This window comes from Carlito syrichta, unplaced genomic scaffold (genome assembly GCF_000164805.1).
Source record: "Carlito syrichta isolate Samal-C Ts95f unplaced genomic scaffold, Tarsius_syrichta-2.0.1 Scaffold215687, whole genome shotgun sequence".
Lineage (NCBI taxonomy): Eukaryota > Metazoa > Chordata > Mammalia > Primates > Tarsiidae > Carlito > Carlito syrichta.
The window spans coordinates 81,727-109,458 of record NW_007159783.1 but is presented as its reverse complement, the minus strand read 5'-3'; the positions used below and the strand labels follow the sequence as shown (position 1 = coordinate 109,458).

Below are 27,732 nucleotides of genomic sequence, written 5' to 3'. Positions count from 1 at the left end.
TGTCTACTGCCACTTGTAAAACTCCTTCCAAAACAAGATATTTTCTGAGTTAGCAGAGAGTGGAAGCCTAAAGTAATTGTCTCTTGCCATCAGGGGTTAATGAATTATAGTACCATTTATATGAACTGGGCATCAAACAGCTAAACACTAAAGCTCAGGCTGAGGTCTGGCTGCACCTCAAGGCCTGTAGGCAGCCTTTGGTGCTTCTCAGGTGTAGTGGGGCTGTTGTGTATGAGAAACAGGAAACAACCTTAGGGACAGGTGTGTTGTACTAATGAGTGGGAAGAGAGTGGAGGATATCATCTATGTAGTCCCCAACCTATGACAAACCATGAGCTCTTCTTACCACCAGAGGAACAGAATAGCAAAAGGGAGAGGGGGCAGAGTAGCACTAGCATGAAAAAGAAGTCCTGCCTCATCGAGACGAGTATAGGAGAAGCAGAGGCTTATAACAGAGAGTTGAATATGCTTTATTGGAAAAATAAATGGGAATTGCTGAATCCTTTATCGAGGAATGCTAAGTCTTTGCATTTTAAGCATAAAGTTTGAGTATTTTCAGAATATCTTCTCTGAAAGAAGTATGAAAGTACAGTGGTAACTAGCCAAGCAGCAATACTGGATCACAAGGAATTTATCACAAGCAGAAGAATATATATATATATATATATAAAACAAGGATATATTCATAGGAGGTGTTTGCCGAACACCTAATCAAGAAACATGAGAAAAGAATTATTAGTACGAACACTGGATCGCACCATAAATTAAGCCTAGGAATTATATTTAGAATTTGGTGAGCATTTATACAACTATAGATAAATAGGTATATGTATATATTTATATATATGTACCAATGTATGTGTGCATACACACACACACACACACACACACACACACACAAACACACACACACACACACGCAAACAACAAACTGTGCCATTTTTTCTAACTAACCAGATTTGCCATTTCTCCAAAGTCCTTTGAGGTAATAGTTTTAGAAACTATTTGAACAAGGCTTAACTCAACTAACCTTCATTCACGTCCCTGATACCAGACCAGCCAATGAATTTTACCTAGAAACCAGAGGTCATCAAGACCTTCTATTAACTGAAAACTTCATGTAGATCAGCAGTCAAGGCGAGCCAGGAACACTGGTTACTTTCATTATATAAGATTTTCTTTCTTTCTTTCTGAAACTTGATCTTCCAAATTCAAAGAAATTATCACAGAGCAAAGTAATTTGAACAATGATAGATCATCTAAACCCCATTGACCATTATTTAAAATAAGACCTCATCTAAGCCATCTAAATACTTGAGACAATGTAGATTTCCAAATTATTCAAACAACTGAAGTGCCACACACTTGTCCTTGGTAGTTCTCTGCTTGATTCAAGAACTCTCCTTTCCAAATCACCACTTCCAAAATATAATTTACCAACACAGAGAAAATCAAAGATCTTTCTGAAAGGTATACTGATAGCCTCTTTACCTAAGAAGCTCTTATTTTCTACTTCCAAACATTGATAGAATTCTAATAATCCCTATAATCCAAATGTATATGTATACATAAGTACATATGCATATACATATAAGTTATAGTCCTCATTTGCACTATACACTTTTTTCATGTGTAGAAAATACACCTTGAATGCAAAATTTTTATTTTTTTAGTGATGCAGTTTGTTTTATAACTATTTCAATTAACTGCATTGTGTTGATACCATAAGGCTTTCATCAAAGGGAATTTTTAAAATATATAAAATAAATACAATAGTATTTGGAAAAAACAAAATTTTCCACCTCATGAATGCACAACCAAAAACTGTTCTTCTAAAGACATATTTTTTTAAATTAAGGGTTTTTTCTTGTTTTGTTTTTACACTGAACCCAAAACACTATAAGTAATGTAAACACAAAGTGCTAAGAGACACCAAAATTTATCTACCTTTAAGATGTATCTTGGATCATATTATTCATCACAGCTAAAGAGGGAAAAAAGCTGCTGAAGCTTGTAGCAACAATACCTTCACAAGCTGTTAATTAAGCCAAAACAAACTATGTATTTTTAAAATAAAAAATAAACATATTTATGGTTTATTCCTTAAAAATTATTTAACACACAACACTAAGAAACTTATTTTTTAGAGATGATAAGATCTGTTTAATTTTTCCATTATAATGAATTACAAAATCAAGTACAGTGGAGTGAAATGATTCTTAAGTATTTTTGATTTGTATAAAAGCAAGAGTCAATTATTTTAAACTAATTCCCAAAATATTTGTTAAAATATTGTTTTTACTTATTTAAGACAGCAGTGATCATTTAACGCCTCAGTCTCCCAAGAAGCAAATATTCAAATAGCACTAACACAACCTAATGTTAATAATTTCATTCTTTTACAACTATATCAGGTAGAAATTCACCATCTGCCTTTTAGTCATTTACATTGTAGAGAAAGTACTCTTGTCATCCCAGACCAAAAAAATCCTTCACAATAGTCATTGAAATCCATATAACTTTTCTTCTTTCCACAGTTCCTAGTAAAGTGCTCTCTCATAAGGATGCTAAATAATATTTCAAACAGAATTAGAATACACCTAGACATAATATATTTGAACCACTATTTTCTACTAGACAACATTAATAACATACAAAGTTCTTAATAGTTTTGTAAATAACAGATTTTATATTATTTATGGATCTTCAACCAACCAGACTTCTTTTATAAGTTTATTAAAGAGACTGGGAGGATTAGAGACAATGGCAGCTGTAAATTACACATTTTATTTGTAGCTTACATGTGAAAACCAAATAGTTCTCAAATGCTATGGGTCTTCATGAAGGAATGGCTCATTTTTATATTCATTTAATAACTAAGAAATTAATACATTAAAATTAATCTAGTTTACTTAAATAAACTTAATTTAGTTTATTTTATCTTCTTACTTCACGTGCATTAACCCAGAAAAGTAAAATAACGTGAACTCTTAATAAGAAGGTAAGCATGTAATACATAATCAAGATATCTTCTGAGATATCAATATTGATTTTTTTCTTCACTAGAAATACATTTTCTGCTCAGAAATTTGGCCACCAAAACATTTCTAAATAAACCAATATACTCACATCCATATGTAATATATGAATTGCTTACCTCAGTCAAGTGTGGTGTAGGGTTAAATCCACAGAGATTACATACTTGATTCTTGCATTCAGTGCAAGTATTGAAGTTAGGAGAATCTTTAGAACCTATGTTGAGTTCAGTTTTGCAGAGTGGACAGGTTGATTCTGGTTTGAGGGTCTTTTCTGCTTTGAGGGGAAGGACAGCCTTTTGAGGTTCAGCTGTTGAAGGTTTGCTATCTTTAACAGGTGGTGGCTTTTTTTCTGTTTCTGTTCTTTTTGCTGTTGGAATTTGTTGGGCTTTGGGCTCTACTTTTTCAGCTGCTGGGGCTTTTGTTTCCTTTTTCACTGGTGTAGTCTTTGCAGGTGCTGGTGGTGCCTGACCTGCGGATTTGGGTGGCCCCTGAGAAGTAGGCGGCTGTGAAGAGGGAGGAGCTTGTTTTGTCGGGGCTCCTGGCCCACTTTGTGACTGAGGTCCAGGCTGGCCTGCCGTGGAAATTAAATTTGATGCCTGGCTGAAGATTGATGCTCCAAACCCAAAGAGTTTCCCAGTCACAGTTTCTTGAGGAGTTGTAGGCTGTGATTTAGGGGCATCAGTAATACTTCCCAGATTCAGACTGAAACGTCTTGACTGCTCCTGAGGCTTTGGGGGTTGTTGAGATGTGGGGATAGTTTGGCCAGTGGTAGATCGTGGGCCAGGGGGTGTTGGTGACCCTTTTGGCATTGGCTTGGCATCTGGTTTAGGAGTCATTTTGGTTTGTGCTTTCTTAGGTTCTTCTTTCTTTTGAACTGGATCACTTTGTTTTTTACCTTTGCTCTCTGAACTAGGCCCAGGATGTGAAATAATTTTTGAATCTGATGCAGGTCGAGGTATGGCTTTAGAATCAAATGGGGTGACTTTTTCCCCTGTTGGTGGAAAACTATGTGAGGGTTTGGCAGAGTCTGTTTTTAGCAGAGGAGTTGTTTTCTCTTGAGGTTGTGACTGTACTTCAGAACTCGGAATATCCGGTTTTGTTGTTACTGATGATGGGGATTCGATGTCTGTGGGGGGCTTTACTGCCTTGGGTTGCTTTGGTTTATCATCAGCAACAGGGACCTTGGCCTGTTCAGATGAGACAGAAGGCTCTTTGGGAGGGGCTGACTTGGACAAAGACTCTGCCTCAGGAGGCTGCTTGGACTTGGCTGGGGGAGAACCATGAAGGGTTGGTTGTTTCACTAGTGGTGGTGGTTTTTTAGACTCAGGTGCCTTGGGGATATCCTGTTTGGAGGCAGGATCCTTCTTTGGGGAACTCTGCTGTGACTGTGGGGATGATTTGCTTCCTGTTGGTGGTGGAGGAACAGGCGCAGTCTTCGGTTTGGGCTGGGGTGATGATGGAATTGGAGCCAGATCACCTCCTAGAGCTCTTTGCATCTGACAGTTTAAACAGACCCACTCTTTTATCTAGAAATAATATAAAACAATGGTCACAGAGGTAATAATATTGTTAAAACACAAAAATATCATCAAAACATGCATGCTGTCATTTGAAACTATGTCATCATTCAAAGCATAAAATATGACCTAATTATTTTAATTAATTTTTACATGAAAGTATTAAAATTTTAACTATATTAAAAAATAATGAACAAATTTCAAAGACCAAAACATCCTATATTTTTTAAAGGGTAAAATCAAAATATAGTTTTGTTTTTTCAATGTTAATTTTGTTATTCTTTCCCTTTGATTAACTTAAATTCTGATTACTCCCAGAAATATAAAACCATGTATAATTTAAAATAAATTTATAACATATTAGATTCCATAAATCAGTTATGACATATTTTCTCTTGATGACTCATAAACAGTATTTAGGTACACAGCCCAGAGTAGGCTTGTCAAATTATGAACACATTGCTAATTTTTTATTTTATTTATTTATTTTTTTTAATTGGAGTCTCACTCTGTCATCCAGACTGGAGTGCTATGGCATGCTCCTGGCCACCGCAGCCTTGCCCTGCTGGGCTCCAGCAATCCTTCCACCTCAGCCTTCCAAATAGCCGGAACTACAGGCATGCGCTACCATGCCTGGCTAATTTTTTATTTATTGTGGAGATGAGGTCTCGCCAAGTTGCCCAGGCGGGTCTCAAACCCGTGGGGTCAGGCAGTCCACTCGCCTCAGCCTCCCAAAGTGCTGGGATCACAGGCTGACCCACCGAGCCTGGCCTCATTGCTAATTTTTTAAATTAGCAAAGCATTACTTCCTCTTTCCAGGCAACACACTAAGCTATGTGAAAACAAAAATTGTTAATCATGCTGAGTTAGAAAGAGAACATTCTCTCCAAAAAAGTTAAATAAAAAAAATAGCACCCCCTTAAATTAGAAGCATCTATCCACTCGCCAATATCTCCTATTATCAATGTCAACTCTGCTGTTTTATTATTCATTTTTCTCATTTTTCTTCCATATTCTTACATGATCATGTCATAAGATAATCATGTCACAAGATGAAAGCAAAAATATAATTAAAAGTATAATTCTTTACATATATTTTCACTCATCTTTTCTATAAACTATCTTATGAGAGATCTGTACCCACATTAACTAGTTTTAATTTAAATTTAAATTCAAATTTCTAGGATTAGTAACTTTCTTTTTTTTGATATTAGATAGATACATAATAAATTTCTGATAATATTGCGGTTGCTCTCTTTTTTCTCTCTGTGAAAAATTTCTTTGGATACATTGGTTTTATCAGGAAATGTGTAAACTTCATTGCAATGTGAATATGAGAGCTTCATACATAGTCAGCCAGTAGGCCATAACTTTATCTTTGGACAACTGTAAAATTAGAATGCTACCATGATGTACCTAATGTGCATCAACACTGGGAAACATATGTTATATTGTCTTTACTCTGATTTTGGTTTATAAATATATATGTCTATATCTTCACCTAAGCAAAGAAAGAGTACCAGAAAAATGTGATGGAAAACAAAAGTCATTGCCTCTTTCCAGGGAGAGAGCCCTGCTTTTCTCTTACCCTTTTGCTTGAACAGACTCCACTCCCCTACCTTTTGTCCTTTGGATGACCACATTTATTTTAACTTTTATAAACAACACATAAAAGACATTTGATCCCTCAATGTTCCCCCTCACTGCTAGAATACATGTTGAAATCATTGTCTATAGCTATCACTCTATGAAAAGCTTTTATCCTCTTAGGATTTTTTAAAAAGAGCTTCCTTTTTATTTAATTATACTGGCCAAATCTGTTGAAGAGAGAAATGATTTTTATCTCAGCACTTAACAGTCTTGTACTGAAAACAGCATATCCAATTTCCTAATTCAACTGACAAAAAAAAAAAAAGCCTTGTTTTACATTGAACAAATAAAAAAGTCCACAATCAGGCTCAGCATTAACATTATAAACCCCCTTCTACTTTGCCCTCAGTCAGGTCTTTCACAATGCACTTAAGAAGAGTAACACCACCACTGCTTTCTCAGTTATCCAAGTTAACATCTTGTAACAGTTTTACCATATTCTTAATTATTTTCTAGGTGTGTCTGCATTGTTTGTAAGAGGAAATTCTCTTTTCATCCCATCACATTTCCAGAGCCACTGTCTCTCATTTGTCCCTTATCATTTCTCAAACACTATATACTTCCACCAAAACTAATTCTGTTTAAAACAAATACATCCCCTCAAACCTCAATGGCTTTCACTACTTATGAAATAAAGTTTTTACAGGAAGCTTAAAATATGTCATTTTGTTTTTGTTCTTATGTTAGCACTTACATATTCTGCTATTTTCAGGTCTACATCTCCAAAAAAAAACTCTCAGCAACAAATAGTAAGGACTTCCTCATAGTAGTCTTTCTATTAATCTCCAGGGTATCAATGACTCCTTAAGTATTAGAGATGTCTACAAATATTTTTTGAACTGGTTTGAATTAAACAAATTAATTGAAAAGGATTAGCTCTGCTGTTTAAGCTATAGCATTTCTGTGTTTACTCTGTGAATCCCCACTGTTTACCCAATCTGTACAGCTGGTTTCTGTCTTCATTCTCTGGTTGTATGCCATTCTTCTCAGAACCCTGCTCTTTCCTCAGACCACTGAAAATCTCTTCTCATCTTGACTCTAACTGAAAAATCTTCTGTAATTACAATGTCTGCTAACCATAAATATTTTTCTTGCCTGGAAATAATCACTGCTTTGTTTCATACTTCCAAATGAAATTTTTATCTGTAGTTCTTAGCAGAGACATACCTCCCTAAGATACTTGCTGCCAGTTATTCATGGTACCCAAGTCTATAATACAGTTGGTCTTCTAGTTTTGCATGTTTGGGTCTTCATTCTACTATACCTATAAATTAGAATCTTAGAAAATTTCAGTCCTCATCACTTCCTCTCTATGCCACAGAAGTAGACAATATCTGAAGCCAAGCCTGATTCACAGAAGCTGACTTCCACAAAGATTTCATAAACAACTTACCAGGTCCTCTGTCACAAGTATCAGCTCATCCCTAACATTACACTATAATCATCCACATCCATTTGATAAGTGGTGGGATAAATTGAACAAACTGAGCCAGAAGAGCCTACAATGGTATCAATGTGTCCTAGGAGGGCTTTTACTGTCAATGAGCAAGCATTAGAAGGAAAGAGTCCAACTTTATTAGATAGATATGTAATCCTGAAGTAGTCTTAAATTCTAGGTTTTATATGACAAACAAGGAAAAATAGGCTTCTTTTCTTTCCCCTGTCTACAGACTTCTTTACAAAAGGTATATAAATGAAAGTCAAGGTTTGAAGACACAATTGTTTAATGAGCTACTTAAACTCCATTAGCTCTATGAAAATAAACAAAAGTAAAGTATAAAGATATTTATTCTTTTAGCCTTCTGATTTAACATGCTATATAAATGGGGGTAAGAGAATAGTCAGACAAGATTTCCGCTCATTCCACGGTCACTCTGTATACCAATGCAGACTTGTATATAATTACTTTAACACACTTCCTTGCTTATTACAGTCCTCAAAGGAGTTCCCTTTTGTTAAGCCTTTATTATGTATCAGAGCTGTAAAATACACTATTAGGACTTGATTGGCTAAGGCCTTTGATGCATAATTATAAATGTCTTATTTAGATTTCTCAAGAAGTAGGCCTTGAAGGTTTACCTGTGAACTTCTCATACAGAGCTTCAATTACTGGTAACATTTTCAAAAAAGTATCAAACTATTGATTACCAAAAAGTTATACTCTAGGTTTATCTTCAATAATGATTCAAGATACTCAACTTAATATATCTAAGCAATTAAGTGAATTACTAAATTATGCAGGTCCTTCTCAGAAATGTTATTACTTTATTAAGCTTCAAAACAGAACAGAAGCCTCTCCCTCTGTGTGTGTGTATTCCAAAATGCATAATGACTAACATCTACCTTTCAATGTAGTTCAAACTGGAAAATTTTTTTTTTTTTTTTTGAGTTGGAGTCTCTGCTGGGCTCCGGCAATCCTTCCGCCTCAGCCTTCTGAGGAGCCGGAATTACAGGCATGCGCTACCACGCCTGGCTGATTTTTTGATTTATTGTAGAGATGAGGTCTCGCTGACCAGGCGGGTCTCGAACCCGCTGGCTCAGGCAATCCACTCACCTCAGACTCCCAAAGACGCGGGATTAGAGGCTGAGCCACCGAGCCCGGCAAAACTGGAAAATTTAAACATAAAATCTACATAAAATTTATAACAGAATCTCTGCTCAATTACATAGCAGTAGTACTTTGCTTTTATTTTTATTTTTATTTTTTTAAGTTGGAGTCTCACTCTGTCGCCCAGACAAGTGCAGTGGCCACTCCCAGCCACCGCAGCCTCGACCTGCTGAGCTCCTGCTATCCTTCCACCTTAGCCTTCCAAGAAGCTGGAACTACAGACACGTGCTACCAGGCCTGGCTAATTTTTGATTTATTGTAGAGATGAGGTCTCGCCAAGTTGCCCAGGCAGGTCTCGAACCCGCAGGCTCAGGCAGACCATAACATCTAAATGGACTATTTTTTCCATCAAAGCATATTGTCTTCTCTCTTACGCGATTCCCAGTTAACTGTTGACTCCTCTCTCAAATTTACCTAAATGCTATCCATCCTTTACAATCCACATTGAACTTCCTCCTTTACCATGTAACACTCCATACTCAGTTAAGGTCTGCCACTTCTCAACTATCACAGTACTATTATAGTTTGAACCACAGTATTTACATTCAAATATGTAGTGCCTTACAGAATTTTCCAAGTATTTCCTCTTGTCTCCTCATGCAAATTTCAAAAAGGAACAATCACTTCTCATGCTAACTCTTCTATGTTGGATACCAAGTAAATTTTAGATTTTATTTAATACCAAACTATTCAGAAGTATTTTTTCTATTTCTCATCAAATTATCTTAAAACATTTATTAAAAGCCTAACACTATTTCAAATACCAAAATATATATAAAATAACCAGACAAGAGGTCTAAGAAATTAATATTATAAAGAGAATACTAAGCTACAGTTTGATAGCAGATTATGCTTTCTGCTACGCAAGGACAGCCCAAACCACATGACGTCCCTCACAGAAGCAGTTACTCCCCAACAGCAGTTTGGCTGCAGATGGCTCACGGTAGTTGACATCTTTAGCTATTCATATTAATGCATAATTTATTTTGGTTAAAACTAGACACTAGCATTCCTCAGAACTGTGATAACACACTCAGCAACCTAGTAAAACAATTTATTTAAAACAATCCATCTAGAAATTGGTCAGATATTTCTTCTCTGAAACTGTGTAGATTACAATTTCTGCTGCGTAATTCAGCAGCCATAAACAAACCTTGCAAAAAGTAAACCAAACATGCATTATTTCCTTCATAAACCATAATAATGCTCACCAAATGATAGCAATAACAGTTGCAAATCCTCACAGATAGGATCAAATGATAAAAATATTTTAATCTGTTTTTCAGTGTAGCCTCCCCCCAAAAAACTGACACTTTCACCAAACCACAATTTATAAAATAATTATAGTACATGGACATGAAAGTATATCCATACTCTATTACAGTTACATAAAGAGATCTCAAATCAGTAAATTGAACATACATATATTATGCATTAACACTTCTAAACTGCCTTTCATGTGGTGAATTCAAACTTTTACACCTCAGTTGATTAAAATACACCTAGGTCTTTCACACTATACTGCAGCCTGTGATTCAATAGCTCTAATTAGACAGTGTTTGTACAATTATCTGAAGCCTTATTGCATTATCCTCTTATTATTTTCTTTTAAACTGAAATTAAAAATAAATTACATTAGTGAAAAGAATCAAGGGTCTCATAAACAATATAAGGAGGCAAATATGAACTCATTACATATGCTGAAAGCAGCATATCTTTAAATTTAGTCAGATGTCCCCTGCAGTTAAGGAAATTATTAGTGTGTTGACTTGGGAAGGAAAGAAATATATTTTTAAAAATATATAAAATCCTTAAAATATATTAAAGTTATGTAAAAAGATGATAATGTTCATAAAGAATTTTTAGCCTATTTTAGCTCTGTGTCAACAGAAGTCCCTTACAAACTGCAAATTATTAAGGTTTTACATAATTGTGCGCATGTACATTTTAAAATGTGTGTAAGGAAAATCTGATTTAAAAATTATGTTTAATCAGCATTACATTATTTTCCTTTTTTAATAAATATTATCCACTTTTTCATTACCATATATTTCCTTCTGACCATTTAAAAAAATCCTTCCTGTCAATAAGTTAAAAAACTTTAAATGAGTTAGAAAAGATCCATAAGTTAAAAATTTCCCCCCAAAATACAATTACAGAATCCTAATTACATGTTTACAGAATGAAGCCTGCTAATTGATTTAGTTTATTTTACTAAATCTATTCCTACTAAATCTATTCCTAAGATTTGTTTGAAGTATTCAATTGATAACATGCTGACTTTGCTGAACAAATGATAGTGTCATATTTCTATAAGTTGTTTTGCAAATGATCAATAATTGTTTTGACCTGAGAGAAAAAAGAACAGAAAAAGTGATTTATTATTTTATATTTAGGTTAGACTATATTTCATCTATATAAGCTTTATTATACTTTATTTTGTAAATATAAAATCTTTATAAATATAATTTATAAACAAGATTCCATCTTAAATTGTTAGGTTATTAGCTCTCCTTCTAGATTCTGAATTCTATTCCTGACAATGAGCACCTATGATAACCTTTAGCATGTCTAGCCTCACATTCGAATGTAGTGGCCTGCTCATAGTAGGAGTTCACAACTTTCTTAGAGAACAAAAAAGAATGAATAAGACTCTGGTTTGGGGCAGAAGTGAATAGGAAGGTATAAAATCAGTGCTACAGTGCTCTTAAACCTTGATTTTTTTAATGATAAATATTCAGAAAATAAACTCCAGGAAAGAAAGTTAATTACTTTTTAAATTTAAAGATATGTAAAATTTACACACACACACACACACAAACACACACACACACACACACACACTTTATGTAACACAGAAATTTAGGAAATGGTATAGTGAGTCAAATAATCAGTTAAAGACAATGTGACCTTACAAAAGTCACTTAAATTCTTAACACCAGTTTTCTCATCTACTATTGGAGCTAATGATATTGGTTCTCTTCCTATTTATCTATCAGAATTTTATAAAGATTATTATTAGCATTTAATAATAACAAATGTGTCTACAGTATCAAAGAACTTCCATTTATATTGCCAAATGTGATTTTTAATTTACGAATACTCTCACATTATAAATAATGAAACTAAACACTCAAAAAAAAAAAAGCATCCTGACAAATTCACACAACAAATAAGTAGTTGAGCTAGGTAGGATTCATATACACACTTTCCAAGTCTAAAATCTCATTATTTTCCACTTTTCCAAAGCATCATCTTATGATTAATTTATAAAGAAACATCGCAGATTTCAAAATGTTTTGGAATACCAATTCTGATTCTCTTAGTCTTTTTATTCATTTGTCAAACATGAATACCACCTCATTAAGAGAGCATTAAATGACAAAATACATATGAAGTGGCTAGTGCAATTTGAAATGCAGAGTTCAAATTATGATCTCTCTTCCCTGTCACACAAGATCAATCTTCTTTCTTATGGAAGTAAGAAAAAGACAAGAAACATGGTTTGCAGTAAAAATGCTGCTTCCTTATCAAAGATAACTAGAAATACTTTAAAGTAAATTCATAGTAATATCAGCAAGAGTGCACATGTGTGAGAGGGAAAGCTAGGACAGAACTCATATTGTTTGACATCTTATTGATACATTCATATTATTATTTTAAGAAAAACTAACGTAAACCTCTAACAGATTATTTATATCTTTGTCTTCAATGTAATTAATACCTTTGAAATATTTGTACATAAGAGCACATATTTATCTAAAATAAAATTACAATACTAAGATAATTTAGTTTATATAAAAACTAAACTAAGATATGGAATGGGGAGAGGATTATATGTGTGTACTTTATCAAGAAATAAAAACAATGAGCAAGTTAACTCATTATTATATTCAGTTTACTGTCCAATAAACAATTTTGTTAACTGTGGATATCTGCTTTCATAGCAGAACATCTGTTCTTACCAAGCTATACAGATCACCATACCAGTTGTAATAATATGTAACAACATGCTTATTGGATATTATGAAAGCTGGCTCTACAGAAAGATACCTGAAACACCTAGTCATTTAAAAGCTGAAAGTGAAAAACAGACTTTGGTTCTAATAATTAGGTTTATGGATACAGCATGAGGGATGTGTGTGTGTGTGTGTGTGTGTGTGTGTGTGAGTATACTAACATTATATAGATGTTATATTAATAGCATTTATTAATCATAATATATCATATGCATCCCTGGACATATATTAGCATATTTATCCATCAAATAAGGAAAATTGTACAAATTGAGTCTCAACAAAGGTGAGAGTTAAACAAATAAAGTGTTTGCAAACATATTAAAGTAATGCGGATTTTTAAATGATTGAGTTATAGTTCTTTAATTTCATTAGAAACCATTTTAAATAAAGATAAATTCATTTCATTATAATTAGTATATTCTTATTTTAAATAGTATGAATGATACCATAGGGATTATCAGAGAATTAAATATATATTTAATATATATACTATATATATATTCTTTTTCTTGCAAAAATTTTATGCTTAGAATCAAGTTACTTTATTTTTCTTTATTGGTTTCATATGAACACAGAGCCAGTTAAAGCACACATGGCTGTGACAGGCAAAAATGAAAAAAGAGACTGATCAAACTTGGCATCACAGACATAAAATCCTCATTGTTATTTAGAACCAAAAACTTTTGACTTTTCACCAAGTAGAATCTCAAGGGTAAAGATGTACAGATCAAAAATCCAATTTCTTTTTTCATCCCTTCATATCATACACTTGTTCAACCAATCATTTATGACTCAGAATTTTTTAATTGTCTAGTATTAATTTTAGTTACAACATGATTTTACATTATTTATAAACTAGTGTAAACAGTTTTTACATTAAAAGTAAAAGCCTCTCTCACTACCACGGAGGCTTACTTTCTGGACTCAAAACAGTGTTAACTTCTGCTTTTAGTTCTTCTTGTAGTTGGCATTATACATTGAATAATATGTTTTGATTTTACTTTTCATCTATAAATTTAAATATTATGTATGTTTACCTTCATTTTATGAAAGGTGATTTTTAAAAATAAGAAACCATATATTATCATCTATTTTTAAGAATAGAAATAGTTCCCTATGCTGTGGATTTCATAAAATGCGCATTCTGTTACATTAAAATAGGCAGGAGTGAAGAGACAATCTCAGAATTACATGGATTCCTGGGTACATTCCCACCCTTTCTTTCCTTACCACCATTATCCATGATCTGCAGTCTCAGGACTACACACACCAATTAGAATTTTAATCACCATTAAAAATTTTAGATTCACAAGTAACGCATCAACTCCTAGACTCTATTCCCTAATGGAAGCAAGTAAGGGAAACCTACTACCCATTCCTATCATTCTTTTGGCAAATACTATATCCCTCCCTTAACTTCAATTTTCCTCATAATACTTATAACCATCTGTCACCGTATGTTTTATTTTTCTGTGACCCTTATTAGAATACATGTTCCATAAGGGAAGGTATTTTGTCACTTGTGTTCATTCTATATCCCTAGAGTCTAGAACAAGCATGGTGCATACTTGATGCTAAGTAGTTAAATAATTTTGCTTTTGTTTGTTTTAACTCTATAATCTGGAAAAATTCGAGGTCCTTATTTTTCAGCCCATTTAGTAGGGTCATTTTTACTCTCAATCATTCCACGGAATTTTGAGTGTGGTAATTATTGATAAAATATCTTCTTAAAACTTTCTCAGGAATAGTAAAGACTTTCATACATTCTTTATGTTTGTAGAATGAGCCTTTTCCTATGAGGTTTGCTTGTTTTGGATTAGTTCTTTTATGTCTGTAAATGGTGATATGGTTACAATGTCTAGTAAGACCCTTTAATCCACTTATAGGTAGTCAACAGAGGTTTTTCTATATTGTCTATATTGTAGACAGTTCTTCTTCCCTATGGGTTCTCTATTTTGAATGAGAGGAAATAAGAAGGCAGCAGATCAGTGTCCAAGTAAGGACAGCTTTACTCTGATGGTAATAGATTTGGTGCATTTTTGATTCATGGTTGAGTTGTGTTTTTGTTTTTCTTTGCAACACTGTTGTGGGAGAGGAGCATTACATACACTCCTATTCTTCTTTTGAAGACTCTCAAAAAAAAAAAAAGACCTATTTCCTATGAGGGCCCTTCCTCAGGAATCTCACTCCTTCATTTGTAGAACATTTCCTGACTTTAGCCTGAGGTGGGAAAGAAATGTTTCCCTCTACACCCTGTCTTCCCCGTGATTAGGAGAGCCCAGTTGTCCTATTTGTTCCTACTTCAATATTTTAATTTATTCTTTGATTACTACCCACAACCCACTACTGCTTTTTATTTGTGTTGATTCCAAGTTTAGAGCTTCTCTGAGTTTCCTTAGGAAGCCACTTGTACAGTGGTTTTTCTCAGCTCTTGATCCTTTCCACTTCCTATTTTCTAGGAATTCTTCAACATACCAACTTATGTTATTGGTGCTCTTTCCATTTTCTGGAACTACTATTCTCTCAATCTCTTAAAAAGTGGCACATTAAGAGAGAGGAGATGAACATTTGTATACTCAGTCCTCTTTTTTAAGAGGAACTGTGTGGCAGTCTGTGCTTAGAATTTAAGGTGGCAAAAGGCCTTTGTGCTAAAAACAGCAAGCAACTAAAAAAAGAGTATCCTCTTTTCTAAAAGTTCTTTCAGTTATTCCACCAACAGGAATGTCTTACAGGCTTTCTTTCTCCACAGGTTCCAGCCTCCTGACATGTGGCACAGCTCTACTATTTTCTACCAGCTCTTCTTAACAAATCTACCTCCCCACCCCACCTCCTGTTTCTCTTACTAGAAATAGAAGACACAGCAGGACTATCTACCCAAAGGAGGTGGCCAGCTAAACCATTTTACCCAAGTAAAGAATTTCAGTCATTTTTTGCTCTGTTTTGTTTATTAGTAAGTGGAGGTTTATATGCTAGTCTCTATATATGCAAATTGAGAACTTTTCTGTTTGTTTGGTTTTGGTTTTTTGAGCTCCTAAAGAGTGGCTATGTTTTTGTTAAAAACAAAACAAAACAAAACACAAAACCTAATTTTAGACAAGGGACTAATTAAAGCATGGGCCATTGTGACTGAAAAATAATAACAAAGTCCCACCTAAATCTAGTTTCATCACTAACATTTGGTTTGTTATCAACATTCCTGAAAAGCGATGAGTATTTTCATATATTATAAAATGTCATGAGTTGGGAGAATTATTAAAATTAGGAATAAGCTTTTAAATCTGTGTTTAAATCTATCTTGCTTGAGGCTACACACCAAATGGTATAAGGTACATCAACATAAACAATAAAAATACTTTCGTCACTAATTAGAAAGCAAAAGTTCAGTTTATGTGTCAGAAATAAAACCCAAAGAGAAGACCTATGCTGTAAAGATTTATTCCATTAATAAGTCAGCAAGAAGAGATACAGCTATAAACTCTTCGGGGCATCAAAAGTGTAGGCTTAGAGCCAGTGGATTTTTAAGGCTTTATTTGAATAACACACATCCTGAAAGCCTCCAGAGAGGGTAATTAATTTAAAGGTCATGCTCTTTACATAGATATTTGGGTTGTCTAAGGTGCTGTGTGTGGCAGGGTTAGGGTGTGGGAGAGAGGTTGGTGAATTTATGAGTAAGGGAATACATCCCCTTTTCTAAAGCTTGTGCTGAGTGTAGCTAACTCCCTAATCCTTCCTCATTTAAGAGTCAGGAAGGTCACAAGCAAGTAACCATAATTCTGCTGTGTAGGTACCAAAAAACATCAGAGAAATTCTCTTAGTGTTTTCAAAAAGACAGGAGACCACTATTCTATTTTATCCATTTACTATAAAAGTAATAATTCAGAGTTCCTTGCATATAAACATCAATCTGCAAAACAATAAATTCATGTATTGAAGTACCAAAGAATGTCCAGCCTCTGACATGTCCTATCCTGCATACAAAAGCTTTGCTTACTCAATCTGAATATTTGAGGACTATTTGACTCACAGTGCTAAATCTTCTTTGGACGATGCAGAGAGATTCAATTTTTCATGGACGCATATAACTGCATAGAAGCAGTGACTGTCCCCCAAATTTCATATATCTCATCTCCTACAACGGACACGTTCAACTTCTATCCAGAGTTCTAACTTCTCAACTTTGCTCTCCAGATAATACAGAATTTTGAGGAAATGACCATCAGCATTTGGTGGACAGGATAAGGAAAGATGCCTTTCTAGAGTTCAAAATTAGAATTTTAATTGCATTTTTCTTTATGAGGGAAAACAAATGAAAGTTAAAATGAAATGATATCATTAATACTATTGAACAAGTGTCTTTCGATTGTTACCTTAGAACTCAACAATTTATAATATTGTATCTGTGTAGAAAACAATGTGCAAGTAAATTTGAAAGGCTAAATTTCCTTAAAATACTAAGATGATCTGTACTGCGATATATTACAATGTTAAAACACTTCACATATTTAAAAATGCTATCTCATACAAATTTTTAGTTAGTTCTCCTAATAGAATGAGTCTGGCGGAGAATATGTTATTCTTTTCATGTGTTAAATGGTGCCATTGTTACAGAAAATGTAAATGACTTGTCCAAGCTCATCCAGTCAATTGGGGAATGCCTTCTTTTACTTATCTAGTAAGTCCCCTTACCTGCCCCCACATTACCAACTCCTTCCATGTCCATTCATGTGTTCTGATTCTTAGCATTTCTCACATTCACTTTCCTAAATCGAATACTTCTGCTTTCCTAAAGACTGCTCCAATATTTCCTACTGATAGTGACGGTTCCTTCCTTTGACCCCACAGCACTACATCTCTCTTCTCACCATGAATAAACTAACTTGTAACCAGAAGATATGGTTTGGCTTCTGCTTGGTAGTTTACCATCTGGGTGATCCTAACAATTAGCCTAATAAGCATCTGAATGCCAGTTTCCTCATTAGTATAACAGAGAAAACAGCATATATATGCATAAACTTATTTAGAAGTTTAATTTTGATAAAACAAATAGATCAAATCATGTGAAATGTAAAGCCCTACACAAAGTTACTTTTCATAAATAGATACAGATGTAAGTGTTCTTTTTTATGTATGACTTTTATTTTCCCTATTTCTGGTTGAGGGAAGACTCCATATCTAATGAATATTTGATTCTGTCTTAGCACTCAATGATGTTTTATAACTAGGCATTTGATATGAATTAATCAAATGAATGATCAAATATATAACTACATTAATTAAGGTAAGTTTCATAAAGTAGGATACTCATTGCTACCCTGTAAATGTGGAAGACCAAAATTTGACTCCAACCTGTCTCCAGCCTCATTGCCATTTCTCTTCCACAAGTTCAGTAAATTTAGATTTACTCCTAACTCCCTAAATATACCCACCACTTTTGTGGCTTCGAGTCTTGGCCCTAATCACTGCCCTCTTTCATGTCCTCTACCTATTGAAATAGTATCCTTTTTTTTTTTGAGTAGGATTCTCACTCTTGTTGCTTAGTCTGGAGTGAAGTGGCATGATGGTGACTTACTGCAGTTTGAACCTGCTGGGCTCAAGTGATCTTCCCACCTCTGTCTCCCAAGTAGCCGAGACAACAGGTGTGTACCACCATGCCTGGCTAACTTGCTTTGCTTTTGTGTAGAGATAAGGTCTTGCTATGTCACCCAGGCTGGTCTCAAACTCCTAAGCTCAAGCAATCCTCCTGTCTTGGCCTCCCAAAGTACTGGGATGACAGGTGTGAGCCACTGTGCCTGGCAAAAATAGTACTCATTTTTATATACCCAGCTGAAATGCCATTTTCCCCACAAAGTTATCTTTAATCTTACCTACTGGAAATAAGCACTTTCTACTCTGAAGTCCATAATGCCTGTTCATATTTCTCACAGTTCATATCATCTGGCCACATATTACATTTTCTTGTGCACATATCATTAATCTAATACATTTTAATCATAGTAAAATCAACTTTATGTTTTAGTTATCTTCATATCCCACCAAACATAGAGAAGAATATATTCCTTAGATTAAGTACTCAAATAATGTCTTTCATATAATAGGTATAGAAATAATATATATGGTTTAAATTTTTCACTGCATGTTTTTACCTTATATATTGCCTCCAAACCATGACAAATTCACACATCTTATAAATGATCATCTATCATTTGAAATAATTACTTCATTTTCCTATCATGATAGTATGTTACAAACAGAAATGTATCTTTGCCAAAATTTAAAAGGCCACATATATATTAAAAAACTACTTATAATCTGATTTCATCCATAACTCAAGTGCAGCATATTCTTACTAACTGCGATCTTATCAATTATCAACTGTTAATTTAAAAAGTTAAAGTACTCAATATGACTTTTGGCTAAAAAATTAAAAGACACTTTAAAAAAACAGAAATTGTCATATTTTAGATCTGTATAACTTTTTATCATAAGTATCCAAATTAACATAAGTTACCAATTATCATGTTGTTACTATCATGACATAGATTTCTTTTATCACAAAAGTACAGAAGCCTCATCTCTCAGGGATATTTAAATCACATAATCCTTTGTTGCCTGCTGTCAGTTACTTCCTAGGCTGTTTGCAGACATAATGCACAGATAGCCCACTAACAGCTGTCCTCCAGATGGACTAAATGATTTCTGTGCCTTTTCTTCAAGAAGGGACAATTAAATTGCTTTAAAAATTTTCTTCATTTTATATTTTCTTAGATCTGAAACCTCATTTTTCTCTATAATATCCCAACTTTACTGTTTTATTCCCTAACTCTAGAGAATTCCTGAGTTTTCGAGCGTTTTGTGTTTTTTTGTTCCTTCTGCCTTAAAAGCTCCCAAATCTCCACCTACTAAAATGTTACTTATTCAGCGCCTTTAAGTGCTGTGATAATATTGATAAAGTCAGTTGGTCTACTGAGAATTACTCTGCTATCTTCCATGTGAGCAAACTTTGTACACATCTGTGTCACCACTGGCCCCTTTATGATGTGATGAGTCAACAAGGATTACCCAGATATAAACTTAGAAATATAAGGCTACCCAGATATAAGCCATGGAAATATAAACTGTGATCTTCTGAGAAGCCACCCTTAACTGCTAAACTGGCTCTAATGACTTTATTTTGTAAACTAACCTTTGGTGTTATTAATGACTCCCAACTAATGAGGAAAGTATGCCCCCGTTGGATAAATCAGAATTCCTGGCAGGAAAAGGGAATATGCAGATTAAAAAACAAACAAACAAAAGTTGTACTCAATTTATATTAAAATGGGATTTAGAATTTGAACACTTCACCCACTTTTTTCCCAACTCAAATCCCAAATATAAGTACCAAAATTTTTGGTAGGTGGGAGCATCAATTTAAATGCTAAAGCAATATCCGTGTCTGCTAAATAATAACTACCATGGATAATACACAGAGTGATATGAGTAGGTGCTTCTCATTTCAGCATTTTTCCTATCTGCTTTATATGCCAAATTCTCAGAAACTGTGATATTTGAGGTTTCTAATTGGAAAAAAAATTTTTTTAAATCTAATTTGCAATTGACAGAAAAGAAAAGGAAGGAGAGAAAGAGCCAGAGAATGACAAAGCCATTCTGTCGTGTGAGTAATATGACACCATTTGTAGAAGATGATGATATGGCTGAAGAGCATGGACTCAGTGAATAAAGACACTCACCTCGGTTAAATGAGGATTGGGATTAAAACCACAGAGGCTACAGACAGTGGTTTGACACTCAGTACATGTGTTAAAATTGGCCTTTTCTGGAACATGCAACAGAAGTTCAGTGGTATTGCAAAGAGGACAGATGGTTTTAGAGTGGCCTTGCAGTGGAGTCTGTTTTGCAGACAGAGAAGCTGTTGGTGGCTGTGAAGGTTTCCCAGGTCCGGTTTGGCTTACTGGTTTTGTAGACTGCTGAGCTGAAGGCTTTGCTGGGCTAGGCTGTTGAGCTGAGGGTTTTGCTGAGCCGGGCTGTTGAGGTGGGGTCTTTGTTGGACCAGGCAGCTGGATGGGAGGTTTTCCTGGGCCCACCTGTTGAGCTGTAGTCTTTCCTGGACCAGGCTGCTGAGCAAGAGACTTCACTGGCCCAGCCTGCTGAGCGGGAGTCTTTGTAGGCCCAGGAGGCTTAGCTGAAGCCTGTGGCGCAGGTTGCTGAGCTGGGGGTTTAGGTGTCCCCAGCTGCTGGGTTGGGGGCTTTGCTGACCCCGGCTGCTGAGCTAGAGTCTTTCCAACTCCAGGAGGCTGAGTTACAGACTTTGGCCCAGCCTGCTCCGATGAAGGCTTTTCTGACCCAGCCTGCTGAGCAGGAAGTTTTGCAGGCCCAAGAGGCTGGGCTGGAGGTTTTGTTGTCCCTGGGGTCTGGAATGGGGGCTTCACTGCCCCTGGTTGTTGAGCCAGTGGCTTTGTTAATCCTGGTTGCTGAGCTGGGAGCTTTGCAGGACCAGGCTGTGATTTTTCAGGTCCAGCCTGCTGTGCTGGAGATTTTCCTGGAGTTGCTTGCTGAAGAGGTGGTTTGGATGGGCTTTGTGGTGAGGGTTTAACTGATTCTCCCCTTACTATGTCTGACTGTTTAGTCTGAGGCCTGGTTGCATCTCTTTGAAGTGGCAATTTTGCCTGGTCTATCTGAGGAGTCTGGGCAGGACCCTGAATTGGCTTTCCTGTACTTGGAGGTTGTGATTTAATTTTTTCTGGTTGCTGAGAAGACACTGATTTGGGAGAGCCATCCTGTTGAAGTGGTCCTTGCTGCTTTGGATCTGGTTTGGGTGACTGTTGTTGTGATGGGGGTTTTGTGGTTCCTTCAGGTTTTCCTTGTTCCTTCTGAATTGTTTTTTGTTTCTTGGTGGTTTCTTCCTGGGATGCCTCAGAGTCTGATATCAAATCAAAAGGATTGAATTTATTTACAACAGAGGAGACAGCACTTAAAGGGTTAACCTCTGAGAGGAAGCCAGGCATCATACTAGACTTGTGCTCTTCCTTAAAATCAGTCCTGGACTTTGATTCTTTCAAGCTAATAGTGGAAGGACTCCTCCCAGGCAACTTCTGCTCTGGCCTAAAAGTGTCTGTGGTTCTACTTTTACTGAGGCCTGGCTGAGCTGGACGTCCAGGGTCTGGGGGTCTTCCTGATTGCTTTGGAGGATGACTACTATCCAACTCTTGTTTTCTAGAAGAGTGAAAATAAAAAGAAATAAAAATTATTTCAAATAAAAGTACTATTAAAAAGCTATTGCTTTCTTATATTCCCCAAATTATAAATGCATAACTGTAACTAGAACCCATTTTTGTAGCATTCTCTAGGTGATCATAAAACTTTTAATGCTTTTGTTTCTTTCTTTAAATAAGTAAAGGTTACCAACATGAAGGAAAATAAAAGAAAAAAGACAATACTTGCTGTTATGAGTGATGAAAAATTAAGATATTTATTTAAAAAATACTTTTCATTTGTACTTAATACAATCTGGTCTTAACTTAAAACCTCACTCTATATATATGTGTGTGTGTTTGTATATATATATAGAGAGAGAGTGAGATTTTAAGTAAGACCGGATATATATATATATCCACACACACACATATATATAGGCAGGGTGCAGTGGCTCACACCTGTAATCCTAGCACTTTGGAAGGCCAAGGCAAGAGGATTGTTTGAGTCCAGGAGTTTGAGACTAGCCTAAACAACATAGTGAGAACTCATTTCTATGAAAATAAAAAAATAAAATAAACCTCACTAAAAATAGGTTTAAATTAAAACTTGAATAAATCAATGCAATGTCAAATTATAGTAAATATATGTTCACAGGATGCATCTTTTTCTTTTTATCAAAAGTTATGATCAAAGAGCCTCCCAAGTACTAGCAGCATTAAGAAGTGAAAATATTAAAATAAAGGAGTTTGCTGCAATTTTTCTTAACTTGATTTTGAGAATATACATTAGTTAAATAAGACACATAATGTGACATAAAGGGAGTTCCTGATAATTGAGGTTATATGTTGTCATCTCATGGATGCTCAGAAAATTGATAAGCTATTTAATTTTACTCTAATCTATCTGGAAAAGTAATATCTATCAAATATTATCCTTATTAAACTTTATAGAATAAGAATTTCACTTTCATTACTTATACATTATTTAGAAACAACTCCATCTTCTTGTAGAAGATCATGGTTAATTTTTTTCTTATAGCTAATTCTTAATCTAAAATTTCTACGCAAAGTAATAATAGATGCTTACAGCATCATGAGATATATCCTGGTATACAAATAGTAACAAGTTGGTTGTGATTCCATTTTTGAAAAGTACTGTCACTCTCCTGTGATGAAGAAAATACATAATGATAACTTTACTCAATGTTTGCTACATCATTTATTATTGCCATTGACAGAATATTGGCAATTTATAATTGATATTGATATTAAAATATAACAATTAGTTTTCAAGATTTCTCTTAATTTATAGATAAATATACGAGACTTTTTTTTAAATGGCTTTGGAAACATGATCCATTTTAAGTGACTACAGTTAAATGAATAGGTATTTCTTATAAATGTATTTGGCCAAAAGTCATATTAACTCCATAACTTTTAAATTAATCAATTATTTACAGATAACATTGCAACTAAAATAATATTTTCAATTAGAATTATGGAGAAAAACAGATTACAAGTATTTTTATATGTATATCTTTTTAATTTTGGAAAAAGTATATTTCTTTTTAATTAAAAGAAACAAGACTAAAGAAATAATAATTTAGTAGTACCTAAAATACAAGATGATCACAATAAAGTTCTACATGTTCTAATTCGGTTTGTCAAAATTTACCTGCCAATGAACAAGACTACAAATTTTCTTATTTCATGCACTTGTATGTACTTCCCACAAATATTAGTTGTACTATATTATAAAATCTCCTGTCAGAAGAAAATGCCTATACAGCCATATAATTTGAACTTAGTTTTGGTTGCTATGATTACATAAATGAAAGTAAAATAGATCGGGGGGGAAGGAAATCATTAATAGAAGATATTTGCTTAATGCCAGAGAAAAGTGTAAAGGTGGCTTAGCTAGCCATTTGGTGATTTTTTGTTTAGTTTAACAGGTTTTTTGTTAAAAATAAAAGTGCCTAAAATGCAACCTGTGCCTTGTATATTAGACTGTGAACTTCCAGAGAGAGAATCTATTTCACTCATCTTTGTACCACTAGAACTTTCTACTGGCAGCTAGTAGAAAAATATTAATGTTTGATGAATGAATGGATAAATGGATGATTAACAAGGAGTGAGCCAAGAAATATATCAGGTTTTTTATCACTCTTAAGTTAATGTTTCTTGAATTTTTCTTTTCACTTTGAATTCTTCTACAGGCCTTCTGAGATATAAATGGACACATTCCATATTCATTTTAAAACCTGAACTTGGCTGGCAGTTTTAGGAAGACAAAGCATTGTGGTGGTATCTACCCAGTAGGGGAGATACAAAGGAATACTAAAGGAAATAATAAATTCAGCCAGAATTCTTATAATAATTCTACTAGTCAAAAAAGTTTTCTGGTAAAACCCTTCTCATATGATATATCTGCAATTGTAAAGAGAATAAGTAGAAAAAGTAATAAAATTGCACTTCCCTGTGTCTATAATCAATCACAAATACAGGGGAAATTTCATTTGTAACCTGTCTTCCACTTCTAGCTTGTAATTAGCCATGTTTAATACTATCTCCCTTTTCATTTTACTATTGTCATCCTTGATTAGAATTTTTTTCCATAGATTAGCAGAAAAAGATATTACAGTTAACATAAGGGTAAATATATATGATAATTATAGGAATGTAAAAGTATTTGGGATGATACAATAGTTTTTAAATGCAACACAACAAGCAATGATAGCTGACAGTGCTGAGTCACATAAAATTTATAATATTAACAATATAAGCAATCTTGGGGACATCTATTCATTTTTCTACATTATTTATATGAATGAATTAATATTCAGTTACTCTCTATGTTCCAGGATATGAAGACTAAGAGAAGCTAAGGGACTATTTTAAGGTCATTAAACTAGTTAGTCACAGAAATCTGGTGTCCCGACTCCTGATTGAGGTGGAGCAGAGGCAGAAGTAATTTCCACTCCATTGAATTGACTTTTCCATATGTTAAAGAATATCAATACATCAGAATAACTCATAACAAGGTATAATTAAAGGGACTGCTTGTCTGTAGCCATTAATGACAGTGTTATTCATTCCTGGTATTGATATTTCTATTCTTTATATTTGTAGGAATTCTTTAAATTAAAAATCAAACAAAAGCATTTCAGTCAATTTTTAACAGATCCTCACAATTCCTCACTAAGGCAAGTAAGACAGATATTATTAGATTTATTTAAAGGCAAGGAACCTGAGGCACATACTGGTTGAGAAGGATATGTAATTTACTATGAGTTAGTTAAAATCAATAGGATCAGAATCTAGGTTCTCAGCCTTCATCAAGAAAAAAATATTCTCACCATGATCAGTTCACACCACTTATATGCTTAAAACTTCAAATAATTTGAATATATTTTCTATATATACTTTAATTAGCATAACTCTAAAAGTTTAAGTGATAAACCAAGTGTTTCTTTGGTTATCATACAAAGGGATGATAACTTTCCGAAAGGTATGTATCTTCTACAGAAACTGTTCAGTGAAATATAAGCAAGCTACAAAAATCAGAAATTTACTGTTTGAGTATTTAAATAAAGTTTTCACTAATAACTGTTTAGGCTACAGATTACCTATTAATAAAAATTCCAACATCAATAGAAAGCTTTAAAAATATACTACATGATATAAATACTGCATAAAGAAACAGTTTTACAGGCTGAAATAATATTTTTCAGTTACCCTCTAAACAAAAAAGTTAGAAATCAAGAAATCAAAGATCACACTTTGGTATTTGTAGCCAGCATGCTAGACCTGTTGCCTGTGTCTCTTAGAGAAAATTGTAAAAGATTTAGTATACATTTCTAAAAGGCTAATAAAAGTACCTTGTTATTATACTGTGAAAATCGAGTGAATAAACACTAAATTTTTTCCAAATCAAATTTCCATCAAGTAGAGCAGAACAACATATCATAAACTGTACTAGTTAAGGTAGTGGATAAAAAAAGATTTTACCAAACAAACAGCCTAATATTTGAAAAACACAGACTTCCTTCCAAGATAAATAGGATTTTTACCTGACAGATTTTAAACATTTAAGATTTTCCGTGAAAATACTGCCACTAGAAAACATTTTGCATTTCTCCTATATTAAATGTAATTAGACAAAATTGTATGCATATACTTATGTGATAGTGACTAGGTTAAAATGCGTTTTTTAAAAATAAAGTAGAGAATAAGAATCTATACTTATATACCTAAATCTTTTGTATTTCCAAATCTCAAATGAAAATTGCAGATGTCCCTTCAGTTGTCATAAAGTAGGGATGGTTTCAGGACCACGGACAGTAAACTATTCTCTCCTTGAGGGTTCAAAGTTGAAAGATTTGTTTACAACAATAAAGGTAGGGCAAGCACAACGATTATAGTCTTATTACTCTAATTTTTTTAAAAAACTACTTTATTGGGGTGAAGAAAAATGGAGAGTTAGAGACGGAAATGAATACGTTATTACAGATTAGCTTTTATAATTGCCTGTGCAAGTTGCCATTTGTTTTGTTTTTAAAGATATGTACTGAAAATTAATTTTAATATAATACAAAAATCACATGTCCTTCTATAAACTGAAAGTCACTTTTGCATAAAAGAGAGCAGTGGTTTAAAAAATAGCATATGCTAATTCAGAAATACATGTACAGCACCTGTTCTGCTGTGACCAAACCATCTGTTTAATGCCACAACATATTTTAGGGTTCCTCGCTGAATATAAAAGGTATATTCATTGTATTCCTTCTACCTAAACAGTTTCTGTTCTCTTCTGGGGGTGGGACAAATCACCTCCAGCGGGATTAAAGGTATTCTTACAGAAATATTGAGACAGCAATCACAGAGAAAAAGACCCTGAAATCCCCGAGGAGAAGGTTCAAACAGAGACAGGTAAACACCCAGTTCTATCCATTTCCCAACACGCTCGTGTTGTATTAATGGAAGACTTCCAGATTAGTAAAACACTGGAGGGCGTTTCTCCACACCGTATCCTAGAAGGAAAAGGTTCCGAAAGGCCAAAAAAAATCACAACCCAAAATCACAGTTCCAAGAATGTAACCTTTGACTATCCCACCAGAAACTCTATCATGCATCATTTTTATTCCGCCCATCAAGAGGCTTGTGATCTTTTTATGCCCACCCCACTAGGGAGAATAAAACGAACGGAGGCGACATATATGTACCGCTGTGCTGGCACATACGGGCTGGCACATATGTGCTCGGGAAGCTGTACATATATGCCCGGACATATACATCATGCTGTGCGTGCCTGTGCATGGAAGGCGACTCCGCAGCGGCCGGGGGGACGCTTCCCTTGGGCAGCCCCTGCGCCCTTGACATGACAGCGGCGATCTGCCTCCTCTCCTCTTCGCTCAGCTGGCTCAAATCCGCCTCCATGCCGGCCGGGATCACGGTGGGCAAGGGGCTCCCCGCCCCGCCAGCCCCTCCTCCGGCCGCTGCCTCCGCCGCGGCCGCCAGCCCTTCGGGGAGTCCTTCCCCTTCCAAGCTCGCCTCGTTGCCCATGGCTCAGGGAGACTCGGGCCGCCGCGCTCCCTGCTTGCGCTGCGTCCCAGGCGAGAGTCTCGCGGCCGGAGGCGCAAGAGGAGCCGGGTTCCGTCGCGGGGCGTGCGGGCGGCCGAGTCTCTGGGCTCCGCACCGGGCGCCGCT

At 34.8% G+C, this 27,732-nt stretch overlaps 1 protein-coding gene across 1 annotated transcript; it reads right to left on the bottom strand.

Moving 5' to 3' along the window:
• Positions 1-683: 683 nt before the first annotated feature.
• LOC103253264 (protein piccolo-like) lies at positions 684-27,730 on the bottom strand. Its single transcript, XM_008051653.2, has 4 exons — positions 27,335-27,730; positions 20,563-22,045; positions 3,158-4,564; positions 684-707 (listed from the first exon to the last, which is right to left on the bottom strand). Exons 1-4 carry the CDS (start codon positions 27,586-27,588, stop codon positions 684-686), a joined length of 3,168 nt encoding a protein of 1,055 aa, XP_008049844.1. The 5' UTR covers positions 27,589-27,730.
• Positions 27,731-27,732: the final 2 nt, after the last annotated feature.

Excerpts from the sequence above, each read along its gene's own strand:
- LOC103253264 (XM_008051653.2), bottom strand. The coding sequence starts at position 27,588 with ATGGGCAACGAGGCGAGCTTGGAAGGGGAAGGACTCCCCGAAGGGCTG. Across the intron at positions 4,565-20,562 it reads CCAATCCTCATTTAACCGAG|ATAAAAGAGTGGGTCTGTTT; the intron begins GTGAGTGTCTTT and ends TATTATTTCTAG. Across the intron at positions 708-3,157 it reads CTACACCACACTTGACTGAG|GTGTTCGGCAAACACCTCCT; the intron begins GTAAGCAATTCA and ends TTTCTTGATTAG.